Below are 15750 nucleotides of genomic sequence, written 5' to 3'. Positions count from 1 at the left end.
AGCAAGCAAATGAAATTTAATAAAGGTTTAGTTTGACATATTCCACGTTGCACCAAATGGAAGTTAATAGGCTACAGTAAGGTTTGTGTCTATTTTGCTCATTGGATATTGTTTGGAAGCAGATGCTGAAAATGGAAAAATAATTGCTGATTTGGGCAGCACAGTGAAGTACTGGTTAGCACATCCGCCTCATAGGTTAGGGTTCGATTCCGGCCCTCCCTGTTTGGAGTTTGCATGTTCTCCCCGTGCCTGCGATGGTTTTTTTCTGGGCACTTCGATTTCCTCCCAAATCCTTATTCGCGTGTGAGCTGCTCCATTAAACCATATATGTACCTTCCATGCTATTCAAGCAAGGGTTATATTGTAGTGGTAGTGCTCTGGACTCTTACCCATGTGACCTGTGTTCAAATCCCAGTGGGACTTCAAATATTTTATCATGGAAAAATTTGCAACACAGTTGCTCATGTGCTGCCTCATAAAACCATACACCTTCCTAAAGCTTAGCCTAACGGTAAGGTTAGGGTTAGACCTAGGGTTAGGGCTAAGGTTGGGGTTAGTTAGTAATTAATTCATTCAGAATTCTGTTCGTACACTATCTCACACATAGGTAATGCATCACAAAAAATGACCGCGGTCCAAAGGTCTGAATGAGATTATTAAAATTTTGAACATTGTCTTCTTTTTTTTCCCTATAGACGATCCCTCTGACGTAAGGGGGCCAGAACGGTGTATATGATTGGCAGATGTTCAGGCTAATGACAGAGCTTGTTGTTGCACCGAAGCAGTGTCGTCACCTTAGACGTTGTCTCCCTCTAGCGTCAAAACAACAAAACCGTTCCATAAAATAAACATGTCAAATTTGGCTTCTCTCGAAGAAGAGTACCTCCTCCTCTGCTGTTGAGCAACTACTGTAGATCTCAAACCGACTGGATACGTGATCCGCTATATATTACTCAGCGAAATCACTCCTACGCGCAAGCAAGACAGCGAGAGAGCTCGTTAGCTATCACGCTAGCCAGTCGTAGTCGGGGTAACCGACCTACTTCCTAACCTCTCTTACATCATTACACCTGGGAAGTAGTGGCTCCAAAAAGCCGACGTTTTTTACTTCACACAAACGGCAGTGCAATATTAGTATGTCAACAGGCGGACCTGTCACATTGAACTAGTGAGAATTAAAGCACTTTCTCTCCAAGCAAGGGAGCTGTCAAAACTGCAGCTGGTTTCGTCATTCCTCGTGAGTAGAACCAGAAATATTTGGGTTTTTTAAAAGTGCTGCTGCGCTGTTTGTTACACTTTTTCTTTGTCAAATTGCACAGCAAGAGAAATGTTCTTTGTCAAAGTTGTAACTCTACCATATTTCGTTTCCTAGATAGTCATTTGATGAGGGGGATTGTGACGCTGGCCCAGGCCTAGCATATGCTAGTTACCATGCTCACATAACCTATATTTCCATTTACCTCTTTATTCTAGATGTGTGTGCACGACTGTATTTAAAAACAATATTCCAGTCAGTCGCTGTATTGTTGAACTGACAAACAGCTTAAATTGCAGTCCTGGTTAGCCGATGACCTGGTGTGCTAATGCTAACCGTGACGCTGTAGTTATGAAATGCTCTAGCTTTGCACGCCATCTTCTCCGATGACAGCAAACTGCTTATTTAAACACTTTGTGCTCTAAAATGTGCTTTTAGGATTTTGACACAAAAGAGGAGTAATGTCTTGTCCGTGTACTTCGGCTGCAAGGTTGTTCCTAAATACAGCTCATCGAGGTAAGGAATGCTCACGCTGCATGACATTGTTGTTTTGCTAAGTTGTAGCCTGAAAGTAGGTCTCAAGCTAACAATCAGATGACAGTTTGTCATCAGCATGTATGTCATCAATCGATTTTTTTAAGTAACGCGTTTGACACGCGAACCGATTGTAATGAAATGTCACAAGGTAATTTTAAGTTATTCCGAATCATTGTGACTTTGACGACGTGTTACCCACAACGCGATGGCTACATAATCGTTGAGGCACCGTCATTGGTGTTACTTTTGAGCGAAGGCAAGAGGTTACCGGAGTTGCCAAAAGAAAATAATATTGTTGCTTTAGAATAATAAGACTCACGTCAAAGTAAAAAAAGAAAGCTCCAAATATTAACTTGTGTAGTATATATTGTAACCATTGAAGTACTGACCTAATGGCGTCTGTTTTTTTTTTTTTTGTTTGTTTGTTTTTTTAAATCAGCATGAATGTCAAATGGACCAAAATATAAATGTGCATTTTCAGATATTGTCCAACATGTTACTTTGAACAGTGACAACCACAAACGAAAATCACAAATTCTTGTATTTTTTTTTTTTAATAGCTCTTACAGTTTTTGGGAGAAGTTTAGTTTTTGTCATTTCGAGTCAAAGGGTCCGTTGCTCTCTCCACTCTAGGATTGTCCTGCTCCCACTTGCAGTTTTATTCTCTGAGTTGTCATGGTTCCAGAGACGCTCTTACAGTTTTTGGGAGAAATTTAGTTTTTGTCTTTTCGAGTTAAAGGGTCCGTTGCTCTCTCCACTCTAGGATTGTCCTGCTCCCGCTTGCAGTTTTATTCTCTGAGTCGTCATGGTTCCAGAGACGCCCATCTACAGCCCCGTGTGCGGGTGAGATCATTTTCCGAGACTGCCGTTTGCTTTGCCTCCAAAGATGGCAGCACAAAGGACACCGGGAACGATGGTGGCAAGGTAATCTTTTGGAACCTATTCTCGTTTCCTGGAAATGGTGGTAACGCACGGTAACATGACATCACGTTTACACAGAAAAGCATCAGTGAGGCGAAGAGGGCCTCGGGTTCTGGAGGATCTGGTAAGGGAGGAAGTCAGCTCCGTTGCCCCAAATGTGGAGACCCCTGCACGCATGTGGAAACCTTTGTTTGTGAGTAAACATGATAGTAGCATAAACTGGCTAGTCTGGAGTGAGCGTTTGGCAAAAGATGATTCCATAACCATGACGTTTGTTTTGAATACACTAAATTGGATTGTGGGCTTGCACCACTTCTGCACAGCCGTGATCGTGTTGTAACGTTTATGCAAGACTCTGACTCTGATATGTGACAACGGCCTGTTGCTGCATTCCAGACTTCTTGCAAGTAGGATAAATATACCACGTGAATTTTCTAGGTTTGACCGCAAAACATACCAGCACAGAGTAAACAAACTACATGGCTGACGACTTCAAGCGTGCTTTTTAAGAGCCCATAATTTTGTAACTGCTATTTTCTGTTTGATTCACGATTGAAATATTTGTTTTTTTTTTAAACTTTCAAAATGTTCCAGCAGTATATCATTCTCTGTCTTGTCGTCTCTTTCAAGCATCAACACGATTTGTCAAATGTGAGAAATGCCACCACTTTTTTGTGGTCTTGTCCGAGACGGACTCCAAGAAGGGACTAAACAAAGAGCCCGAGTCTGCTGCAGAGGCTGTCAAACTGGCTTTTGCACAGAAACCACCCCCTCCCCCCAAGAAGGTAATAAACGATGCAAATGAATGAAATGAGTGCCATTCCATTCCCAATATCAAGTGCGTAACATGCACTTGATATTGCATATTCAAGCTGATTGCACCTCCTCCAGATATATGCTTACCTCGACAAGTATGTGGTGGGCCAGTCCTATGCTAAGAAGGTGCTGGCCGTGGCTGTGTACAATCACTACAAGCGCATCTACAACAACATACCTGCCGGCAGTCGCCAGCAAGTGGAGGTGGAAAAGCAACCCTCCCTGACACCTCGGGGTCAGTATTGCATTTTTGCAATATTACCTTTCCTTTGCTAGCTTTATTTTTAAGGAACCAAATTGTACCTGGAATATAAGAGGCAGATTGAAAGTGAAGGCGTTTGCATCACGGGTGTTGAGTGCAGTCGAGTGTCGCCTACTTCTAAAAACCGGAAACGATTACGACGGTTGCATCATTTTGCATCACTCGTTGGCTGTATAATTTGGCATTTGTTCAATAATGATATCACACAGTCCAAACCGCATTGTAGGCACCGCGTTGCCGAGGCGTGTAGTGCTAATGATAATATTGATGTGAGCACTTTGATCCTCCCTCTGTAGAGCTAGAGATGAGACGACGCGAAGATGAATACAGATTCACAAGTAAGTGATCGGCCCGCCGTCACTATTTCTGTCCATCACATAGCTTTTATTGCTTTGCTTTTTTTTAATTGCCATGTATTGTACAAATGCCAAAATTTTACAGCCCTGATTTTGTTTTGTTTTTTGACAGCATCTATTGATAGAATGATTTCCTCAGTAAATGAAAAATGATTTTGAAGAAAATAATTCTTTTAGGAGACATTTACATCTTAGAGCAGCAAAAAAAAATACAATCGTTAGTCAAACTTTGACATCCCACAGCAAAATCCACAATGTAACGTAAATAATATGAAGAATGGAGTTTATTAGAGTTATTGTCACGACACGACCAAACCTTCAGTTGTAGTTGTACTTAAAAGTGAGTGTATACTACCAGTCTACTTCTCAGAGTGTTAAATTAGACTTTGTGGCCTGACCTGTCCCCCAACATGATATCACAACTGTGCCAGTTAATCGGCATACAATCAGATAAAGTATCTCGATGACCTACATTTACATCTGTACTTTGCTATTTACAATCCTGCTCTGCTCACATTACACATCCACGCTGGCACCGACTCTGCCGTGTGTATTTTTAGACTACTTCATATCACTGCCTGCATTGAGTGAATGAAGAAATTACCCATTTTACAATTTTGGAAAACTTTGCATTTGTTTTTATCATTTGCAAAATGTCTTCTCAGAAACAAAATAAATCTGTCTTTAAATGTAACCACCACATTTTGTTTTGTGGTTGCAGAGCTGCTGCAGATTGCAGGGATCAGCCCCCACGGCAACGCTTTGGGAGCTTCCATGCAGCAGCAGAGCAGCCAGCAGGCGCCCCAAGAGAAACGAGGCGGCGAAGTCCTGGACTCCACACACGCCGACATTAAACTGGAGAAGAGCAACATCATACTTCTCGGTCCAACTGGCTCAGGTAGCGTATTCTCGCAATGTTCCGCCACTCGCCTCTCACAGATTGTTGACCGCAAAGCAGACAAGCCGTATTAATGGAAACGCAAAATGGCTTCCAGTGAATGTGCTGCTGTATATTTTCACAGGGAAAACGTTGTTGGCGCAGACGCTGGCTCGCTGCCTGGATGTTCCCTTTGCGATATGCGACTGCACCACTCTCACTCAAGCCGGATATGTGGGAGAAGACATCGAGTCGGTTATTGCCAAACTGCTGCAAGACGCCAACTACTCTGTGGAGAAAGCGCAGCAAGGTGGTTGGCCACTCGCTAACAACAACCTGATGAGCACCAAGTAATATGGAAGCTGTCATTAAATAAATAATAATAAAAAAAGGAAATTCTGGGTTATTACAGGAAAAGGTACACGATTGGAGCTTTGACTTCGATATATTGACCAACTTGGATGTCTTTATATGCAGGTATCGTGTTTCTGGATGAGGTGGACAAGATTGGCAGCGTGCCGGGCATCCATCAACTGAGGGATGTGGGAGGAGAGGGAGTCCAACAGGTCAGAATTTGTATTCCAATAATAACAAATGTGTTGTAAATGTAAAATATAACTTGTCCAGACACTATATAAAGAAATTTAAGCAATTTAAAAAAAAAAAAAAAAAAAATCATGCTGACCCAATTAAAATGAAGACTGACTTTGTATTTTTGTCTCCCTGGCAGGGGTTGCTTAAACTCTTAGAGGGTACGATTGTGAACGTTCCTGAGAAAAACTCCAGGAAGCTGAGAGGAGAGACCGTGCAGGTGGACACAACAAACATCCTGTTTGTTGCCTCCGGTGCCTTCAACGGACTTGACAGAATCATAAGCAGAAGAAAGAACGAGAAGGTAACTTATACATGGCTGTCCACACACATGTGGTGCGTTTGTTTTTTGTACGCTTTTGCTTTAACAGTTGTCATTCCTTACAGTATTTAGGCTTCGGAACCCCTTCTAATCTGGGCAAAGGTCGTCGTGCGGCAGCCGCGGCCGACCTGGCCAACACCAGCGGCGAGACGGACACGGTGGCCGAGATCGAGGAGAAGGACAGGCTGCTGAAGCACGTGGAGGCCAGAGACCTGATTGAATTTGGAATGATCCCGGAGTTCGTGGGTCGTCTTCCCGTGGTGGTTCCGCTCCACAGCCTGGATGAAGAAACACTCGTCCGTATTCTGACGGAGCCTCGCAACGCTGTGGTGCCGCAGTACCAAGCGCTCTTCAGCATGGATAAAGTAAGAGAGCAGCAGCTTTGTGAATAATTATCGCAGATGTTTCCAGCGTAAAAGAACTGTTTTTGGTTTCAGTGCGAACTCAATGTGACCCAAGATGCCTTGAAGGCCATCGCTCGCATGGCTCTGGAGAGAAAAACTGGAGCTCGTGGGCTCAGATCAATTATGGTGTGTATGTCTGACTTGTTTGTTTGTCATTATGGGTTCCTTTTATTTTCTCCACATTTATTTTTTGGGGCGAATCCATGAATCTTAGTGTCAAAGCAGAACTAACTATTGTAGAATAGCGCCTTCAAGTAGACAAAATAATACCTGCACCTGCCATTCTTTAAGTAGATGCACTATGCATTACTGTAATTGTCTAAACCTGAGTTTAAAAAAAGCTGTTCATTATCCACCACAGGAAAAGCTTCTCCTGGAGCCAATGTTTGAGGTGCCGCATTCTGACATCATGGCTGTCGAGTTGAACAAAGACGTCGTCCATGGGAAGACCCAGCCCCGATACATCAGGTCAGCGTTGCTTTCAATGAGCAAATGTGTTCACCGTAAATATTACGGCTTTTAGCTACTCTGACAAACGTTTCACAAGCACAATAATCAGAAAACGATTTTTAGACTCGTTGAACCCAAAATATTTGCTCTTTAATTCACAGGTGTGACTTTGTGTTTCTGCTTTTTGTCGTAAACCTAAACGAGCTTCTCACGTGTGTTTCAGAACTCCGGCCAAGGAGCAGGCAGAAGAGGACTATGATTCAGGCATCGAGGAGGAGAACTGGCCTCGACAGGCGGACGCTGCTAACAACTGAACCACGTCATCCATTTCACATAAAGACAGTTTGCTACCGCCCTTTGTGATAGCAACTCCGGGTTTTCCCGGAGGCCCCACAAACAAAATAGGGACATTTTATTAGGGATAATGAAGGCGGTTGTGACCGAGGATGTTATCTTGAACAAGTAGTGTAACAACCTTGGGTCCTGTCTGTCTTGTCTGTGCGTGTGTGTGCGTGAGTGTGTGTGCCGGCGAGCGTGTGTCGTGCAGCATACTCACAGGTTGGACCTTTATACAATTATTTCAATCTCTGGTGATTGTTAACATTTTATCTATATAAAGATAATACATTTTTTATTTGTGAGAACGTTTGTAGCAAGGTCATATTCTTTCCTTCTTGTGACCAGCAGCCCCTGGAAAAGGAAAACAAAATAGATGGCTCCCAAAAACTGATGTATGGAAGGGGGGGTTCATGTCTAGTTATACCTTATATTACAGGGCATGATATTCCATGTGAATATTTTGATGATGGTCTCTTTAGCACCATTATCATATTGGCATCTGCACTGTTAGTACAATTGAGTCGTCAATGTACTGCACTGCTTTAATGCAGTAATGTGTAAAATGATTTTGATGACCGTACAAAAAAAAAAAGAACAAATCAAGTAACACAAGCGGCTCAACAAACAGCCCGTGAGAAGCGATGGGGAGGTTTTAAGCAGCCACAATGGTTACTAGTTCTTCATGTTTGGTGTTCAGTCCACTTTTTAGGAAAATAGACTGTATATACATGCATTCTTGCTTTCGGAAGGCTGTTTAGCAAAAAAGGGTTTAAGTCTGACATTTAAAAGTTGTATGTGTTTATTTCTCTTTACACTTTCAAGATTCTCCATCACGCAAATTATCTCCAGAAACAAAATGTAGAGGACAACCGTAAAGACTTTATAGTTACTTTTATGTCTTTCATGCACCTTTTTAGTGTCGTCATATTCTGTTGCTATCGAGCGGTCTTTCATTAAGACCATGCTGCTTGTATTCCTAAAATGTGCTATGACATCATTAAACTAGACCTGATCTCCCTGCTTTTAAGCTTCCTTTCCTTTCTAAAATGTCGTCTGTTACAGAACACCATTGTGAAGCCCACAAACAATGTAATTGTTGAAAAATGAAATAAAATTTATATCTGGATAGATTTGAACGAGCAGTGTGTTTGATATGTGGTGGGTCGCTCATTAGTGTTGGCTCGTAAGTGAACATTTCGTTCAAAAGAACAAATCTTTTCAGTGAACGAGAGTGAACTTCCTAAAGTGATTCGTTCTTTTTTTCAGTTCATATGACTTCAGTCAATAGATGTCGGTAATGCGCAAAGAAGCTGAAAAACAAAAAAAAAACGCATATATATGTATAATGAAGAAAGAAGAATAGTAAAAATAAAAACAACAAACAATGATAGCAACACTTTCCAGTGAAGATGAGGCATTACCTTGATACCCCAAGATCAAACTTATTGTGTAAGCGAAAAACCTGCTGGCCAGATGTTATTAGCAGGAAAATTCTTACACGGCCCCGTTGCCACAGGCGACCAGAATGCTATCAATAAAAAAAGAAAAACACAGAAACAGTACGTCATTGTATCCATCACTTGCGAAGCATTTTCGATGGTCAAATCATCAAGTTTCTGTAAAACATGCTCAACAGAACAGCATCTATGCAATCCACGTGTCATTATCGTCATCACATCCGTCATCTCTAAGAAGTTGTATATGAACTTGGGCTACAGTAGAGGACACAAACTTCGACACAGCAGACTTCAAACATGGGATAACGCAGGACGTAAACAAGCACAACACCACCAGCACAACAAGCACAGGAGACAGCAATTTCAAAAGCAGTTGCCACCAGTTGCCAGAGAATAGCCACGAAAAGAAATCAAACTGATGTGGGACCTTGTCATTAGACATGGCCTGCTGTAAGTTCTTCAGTGAATTCATGGCGTCGTTGATGTGGGTGTCATTTTCTCCTGGTATGTATGTGCAACAGGAAGTCCCAATGATGTGGCACACACCACCTTGTGCTGCCGTCAACAAGTCCAGAACCATCCTGTTTTGCAAGACCATCAGTCTAATAGCCTGAATCTCTCTATTTTGTCCATCGTTGACTTGCAGTGAGAGATTCACAAAGGATTGAAAACGATAGTTCAGTGTCTCGATGAAGAGCGATAGTTTCCCAACCCCAATCTGAGGGAAGAGCGCAAGAACAACTTTGTCTCCGACGGACCATACTTTATGGTCCTCTGGAACGTTCGTACCCCAGACAGGGTCATGAGGGTCAAAGGTTGCAATTGCTCTGCGTCGACGTCCAGAAGAGTTGTGTGCTCCTGTCAGCTGATGATGTCGTATCCTGTAGGTGTGGTCCGTCACCCACACTGGTGCACACACTCCTGTCCGGTTGGCGGGCAGCATCGGATAAACCTTGGATGTAACGTGTAATTCACTCCAGCTGGTCTCTCTGTGTAGGCCACTTGTGGTATTGTTCATCCTCTAACAGTCACATTGAGATTTGCCCAGAATAGCTGATCACAGGCACTGTCTGCAAGTCCAGGGCGGTAAGGGTCAGCATCTTTGACTGTGACAGCACGGTGTTGATATCCAACTCCTGGATGCCGTGTCCCTGTAAAACAATGCTCTAGACTTTCCTGCTACGTTTCACACAATAATAATGATGAGTAAATCATCAGATACCTCTCGTGCATACACTCCAACAAACGTTAAGCAGATGTGAGATAACTTGCATGAAGTCTACTTAACAAAACATTGAGTAAATATGGGATAACTTAAAAACTGTCCCGGTCAACAACAATTCGTAAATAGAAACTACAAGGCATAATAGATAAAGAACTTCTCTTTAGCTAGACAAAGAACAAAGGTGTTCTGTTCATAAATACTGAGGGCCTCTCACAGATAAGACAAGGAAGGGAGTATAAGAACTCCCTAAAACCTGGCAGATGTGTTGGCCTTGAGCGAAGGTATGAGACCTCCGGTTCAGGCCGGCCAGCGCTTCTACAAAACTAATTATCCTGACATTTCCCCACTGTTTATCACATATTTGCTGAAATTCACACATCACCGTAAACAACCCCTTTTCTCGACTCTCAGTCGTCGGATCACATTCATGAGGACAAATATGTTTACACCAAAGGATAAACGTTGCGATGTCATTATTCAGAATCCCATGGATCTGGGAAAAGTCTGGTAACACAGATGCAGGAATTTTGCCATCAACATCATCATGTTGCCGCTCAGACATTAGGTATATCTGAGCAATCTCGTCCTCCATGGGCGATATTACTGTAGTGGCGAGACAATTAAACAGAGCACGAAGACACGGTATGCAACATCCATACAAGGTGAGCATAGCAGCAACACTGAAACTGATGGTAAAATTGAGGACACAATGGCGTTATACTTCCCAAAAGCATTCATCCACTTGTAGTGCTCTTTCATCCTCGTTTTGAGGGATCGCAGGCCTGCAATCCGTCAGGCTCCCATCAGGGGCGGTGTTGTTGGGGATGAAGGTGCAGCATTGTTCTCCAAACATTGCGCAGACGCCTCCTTTCTCAGACAACAACATATCATGAGCATTGTGGTTCTGGATCGACATTAGGGAAGGCGTGGCTAGCTGTTTATGCACTGCCTCGAGCCCCGCTTGTGTCCGTTTGCCCAATTTCTGCATGTTGTAATGGATGTAATTTATCCTGTCTACGTTCTTGTTCATCGTTCACCAGCAGCAAATGGAGGACTCCCATCCCACTGCAATTTGGTCATTTAATTCTTATTAATAAGGAACTCCTCTAGGGACTCCAATTGCATCAATTTCGGTCAGATCATCGTCGCCTCTCAAATTTAAAGATATTTTGGTTTTTACCAGCTTTTTTCCCAGATCTTGGCATGTTGATGTATATACAATTTCGCTTGACTACATTCTCTGAAAGCAATGGCTTCTTTTTTTTTCTTTTTTTTTTTCTCAATGGATATTATATAGACTGCTCTGTCACACACTTCACAATCCAGTAGACGTGACAGATTTCACACAATCTTTGGTCAATGGCAACGGTACAACATAAATAATCGGTCGCAAATCCATACATATGACATATCCAATTTTCTTTTTTTTTTTCTGTCTTTGCAGCTTGTTTTGCCATAAGCAATCAATTGTTTCTTTTTTCAGTTACTCTTATAGTTAGTTACCTGAAACAAATTATCCACATTCATTCTAGATATTCATCCCATTCTTTAACATCTACAGAGGTTGTTGACAAAGTACACATATAAACATCATACTTTCATGGCAGTCCAGATCCGACACAGCAGATCATCCTGCAAAGGTCAAATTGATCTTTTAAATTGGAGGCATTCAGTGTTTTTGTTTTTGTTGAAACAAGCTCTACAAAAAAGTTTTGTTTTGAAACTGTTTTGAATATGAATCAAATCCATATGTTGTATAAAGCTGACTGACCTGCCCCACTATTCCTCCTCTTGAGCCATGTGACACGCACCATGGCTCAATATTGCTCACCATTAGCATAGGTTCTTTGGTGGGGTAGGTCATTTATAGATGCCATTCTCTAATCTTGCCCCTCTTTTCGTCCATAATTGAATTTCACTCTATGGACATTGTCGCTGCACATCTTTAAAAATGTTTCAGTGATCTAATCTGCTTCTTGTGTGTATAAAATTTGAAGTGTCTTTTGCGCTGCAGCTTTGTGGTTCTGTCTGCAAGCTTGTTACCTCTTGACACCTTATCAGTCTCGTGTGTGTGTGTGTGTGTGTGTGTACTGCACACGTGCACATAGCTACTTTTCGTGGCAAATGGACTGTTTTGACAACTAGCTTAGCAAGTAAATGGATGCCCTCCCCGAATGGGGAGTGACTCAGCTAGCAAATGATTAGACATTTTCACTTTCTTGTAGTTTCTTTAGTTACTTTTCAATCGTTTTCTCATTGTTTATCACAAGAATCTTAGAAATTTGAATACGAATCAAAACGTATGTTTTATTTTACTCAATTGTATGATTTAGAGAATCCATATGTAGTAAAGTGTTGTATTACTACATATGATTTCATCATCTTTTAATTTGACTTTCTTTCCAAAACGCTTCTTAATTTCTCAGTTCACACATCTTCTACATGTGTTACTGGTTCTCCAGTTTTTTCTCTAGTTAACTATCAATCCAAAAGCTACGTTTTCTTTTTAGCATTCAACCTGCTCATAATCACTCTTTCATCAAAGTCGCTCTACTAATTTTCTATAGTAGTCGCCAACGACTTCAATCATTCAACCTTTCATTCAGGCAATCATTCATCAATGCTCATCATATGCATCTCATACAGTCTCCAAAAAGGAGTCTTCTTATCACATTGGTCCCATTTCATCCAAGCTCACCACACAACATTCATATATCATTTTCAACTCAAGTTTCCTGGTAGAACAATCCACCAATTCAAAAAAAACATAACTAAAACAAACAACTGGCAAATTAATCTGAATTTTTCTTTGTTTTTAAATTTGAAGAACTCAATCTCTCAGATTTAGCTTGCAATTAGAATTTTGCATAATCTTATAACACAACCAATCAATTATTCCTATTAAATGTAGCATTGCAAAATCTTAAATTCACAATTTAGCTTCTCCCAATTCCTGAAAGCATGTTCTGTTGTTTTGTTAACTCCGAATTTCTCATGAGGGCTTGACACTAACATGCACTAGTGTGGATTAGTTTCTGCTCGCAAACAGATTTCTCTCTTTTTCTTTCATTTTTATCTGTCAAAATTGTTTCTGTTCTGCGGTGTAAATTGAATAGACAACAGTCTAGCAAATTTTTTTATACTAAAAGTTTAGCCAATCTTCATCAACTTAACACGTACGCACACACATGCACAGCTCTCGCGTGCGGAAGGTAGGTCTCAGCAACAATGATTCGTCACAGGCTGGCCATTTCCTGTGGTCGATCATGAGCTGGTCCCTCCCATGCACACGAGGACAGCACATTCTAATTTTATTTATTTATCTTCTAGAAGCAAGTTGCATTTCTTTACCACTTGATTTGCATATTTTAACTTCAGTGTAACACAATTTGATCCCTATTCATTTGTAATTGGGCCTACAAACAGCATTGTCATACTTCTTGTGTGGACAGGGGCTCTAACAATCTAAAAAGATTTTTGATAACCTGACAATGACATGTTTCGCTGTCATATGGGAGAGGTTTCAGATCTTTTAAATTTCGATACATGATTTGCATAGGACCGGAAACTCCTCTTGCCCCTTGCTTGAGCTGCGGCTTGAGCCGCGGCTTGAGCTGTGGCTTTGCACCTGCTCACAGGGGCCTTATTGTCTCCTGGTCTGACAAACACTTGTGACGTCATCAGTTTTCATCTTTCTAGCTTTTGTCTCTTTAATTTGTTCTCATCTCTTTGTGAAGATTTCAACCACACTCTAGCACTTCTACCACTTCTTCCACATTTCAAATTTCCTTGTACTCCATACATTTTCTTCCACTTCAGCATCTATTGCATACAATTAAGAAATTGTGGGATAGGGGGGAACGAAATTTCGGTTTCTTTGTGTGTCTTTGGCATGTGGAGAAATTGACAATAAAGCTGACTTTGACTTTGACTTTGATCTACTTGCCATGAACTTCTCGTTTCAAAGAAGAGCAGAGCAAGAGATTTACCGTTCTTATTTCCCATCTTAATTTTAGTAGTTTAAGGTTTTACAATCTCTTTGTCTCAAAAATATTATTATTATTATTATTACTATTATTACTTATTTATTTCTTTGAGGATCCTCAATGCAGGTTTAAATTGACCTTTCAACAAATTACTAGCCTGTATTATTGCCGTGGATCAATGCTAGAACTGCTATTTAGTCAATTTATCCTACCAGTCACACACTCAATCACACAAACTCCAGCGCTTTTTTAGGCCTATCCAGGGATGGGTGTAAAACCCTCCCAAACAGCTTTGGAAAAACGGACAAAAGAAAAAATCTCCGCCCTTCTTCAATTAAGAAAAAGAAGCTCTGTTTTTCTTAGCCCGTTTCTTCCACTGAGACTCTAACCCAAGCCAGATCCCTCAGCTCGGAAGAACAGACAAAGAGTCTACGCACCTCTTCGATGAACAAAAAAGAAGCTCTGCTTTTCTTAGCCTGTTCATTCCACTGGGACTTGAACCCAAGCTGGCTCTCGTGCACCTCTACATTTTACGCGTTTCACAACAACACAATCACACAACTTCAGGCCTTTAACTTACTTGTCCCCTGGTTCGTTGCACTGCCGGGTCCCGTCAATCCACCTCTGTCAGACGAAGGCAGACCTAAGATGCTGGCCCAGCGAAGAATTCTCTTCCCAGGACTTTCTCCTCCAGGTCCTCCTAGTGGACGCTGGCTTGTCGACAATGCAGCACGTCCTTCTTCGTCAGACAGATAGCGGGTATGAGGGGTCCCGGGTTTCGGCACCAAAATGTTAGAGATTTGCTCACTCCAACTTATTTTGCAAGAACCACACGGAAGACAAGCAAGTTCTTTTAGACACCTGCAGGTGGAGAGATCACTCGCTACAGGAATGAAATCTGGAGCCTCTCCCAACTGCAAAGGCATATTTATTAAGAGAAAGAGTGGGGGTAAGAGTAGACTGAATAGGAAGCCCTTGTGCTCTAGTCAAAACATATCAGGGGATGTTTTACGACCTTGTGTAGGATGAGACAAGGTAGGTTATTTATTACCGGTTGCATTCCAACATAATCATACGATAAGGATAATTTGAAAAACCCTAACAATTATTATTATTATTATTATTATTATTATTATTATTATTATTATTATTATTATTATTATTATTTTAATAAACATTAAAACCTGTTAAAACTTGTCTGGTGTTTTATTCCTTGTTTTTGTCTTTTAGGGCATGAAAGCAAAAATCTGACATTTGGTCAACTGCTTTATATGACAATATGTAGTATATGTTTCACGTTGTTAAAGGGAAATATGCTTTTGGGAGTTTGCAAACATATTTTTTAAGGTTGTGTTAAACTTATAATCATATTAATATCTAGTATTAGAGTGCACGTGTGGATTGGTGGGGGGCGAAGAATGTGCAGGCAAACTGCATGAACTTGTTTTCTTGGAAGTGTCGTGTATAGGCCCAGACAGGGAGTACCGGACGGGAGAACATCTCAAGGTCGGGAATGAGAACAACAGCACGTCTATGTGTCTCGGACTTCGCGGGAAATTCCAACCACCTGACCTCCGCGATAGCACCGACACAGGGAGGAGATGGCCATCCACCAATCATCTCACAATATTTTGCATGCTTTAATATTCATATTGTGTTTCTTTAAAACTGGGCAACCCGGAAGAATGTGTCGTCTTTTGGTGGTCACAAAAACGCACGAGTTTTAGTGTGAGGGACCCGGGACCCAGGCCTGTATTAGTGCGCTTTGTCAGGAATAAATAATTGGTAAATTTGGTCTGATTGATCTACTGGTCTTCTCTTTGACAGAACGAACTCGCAAAATTGTTAGGTGCGCCAGTGTGTGTGGATTAGGACATAGCAATTTATGTGTTAAGTGTTGATCGCAATTTGGAGTCAGATCAATAACTAGAATCCGTAACCTAACATTGTGT

General features: G+C 41.4%; 1 protein-coding gene across 2 annotated transcripts; it reads left to right on the top strand.

Moving 5' to 3' along the window:
• Positions 1-839: 839 nt before the first annotated feature.
• Positions 840-8266, top strand: clpxb (caseinolytic mitochondrial matrix peptidase chaperone subunit Xb). Of its 2 annotated transcripts, XM_049722099.1 has the most exons (15): positions 841-1237; positions 1694-1771; positions 2556-2716; positions 2792-2906; positions 3344-3498; positions 3605-3764; positions 4088-4129; positions 4869-5045; positions 5170-5334; positions 5502-5590; positions 5755-5919; positions 6003-6302; positions 6375-6467; positions 6703-6809; positions 7015-8266. In XM_049722099.1, the coding sequence occupies exons 2-15, from the start codon at positions 1717-1719 to the stop codon at positions 7103-7105; spliced, it is 1875 nt and encodes a 624-aa protein (XP_049578056.1). In that variant the 5' UTR covers positions 841-1237; positions 1694-1716; the 3' UTR covers positions 7106-8266. The 2 variants fall into 2 exon arrangements, with proteins under 2 accessions (XP_049578057.1, XP_049578056.1); XM_049722100.1 differs by lacking the exon at positions 4088-4129 and having other exon boundaries at positions 840-1237.
• Positions 8267-15750: the final 7484 nt, after the last annotated feature.

The sequence above is a fragment of the Syngnathus scovelli genome, chromosome 6 (genome assembly GCF_024217435.2).
Source record: "Syngnathus scovelli strain Florida chromosome 6, RoL_Ssco_1.2, whole genome shotgun sequence".
NCBI lineage: Eukaryota > Metazoa > Chordata > Actinopteri > Syngnathiformes > Syngnathidae > Syngnathus > Syngnathus scovelli.
Note: the sequence above shows the minus strand (reverse complement) of the source record. Positions and strands in the feature narration are given on the sequence as shown.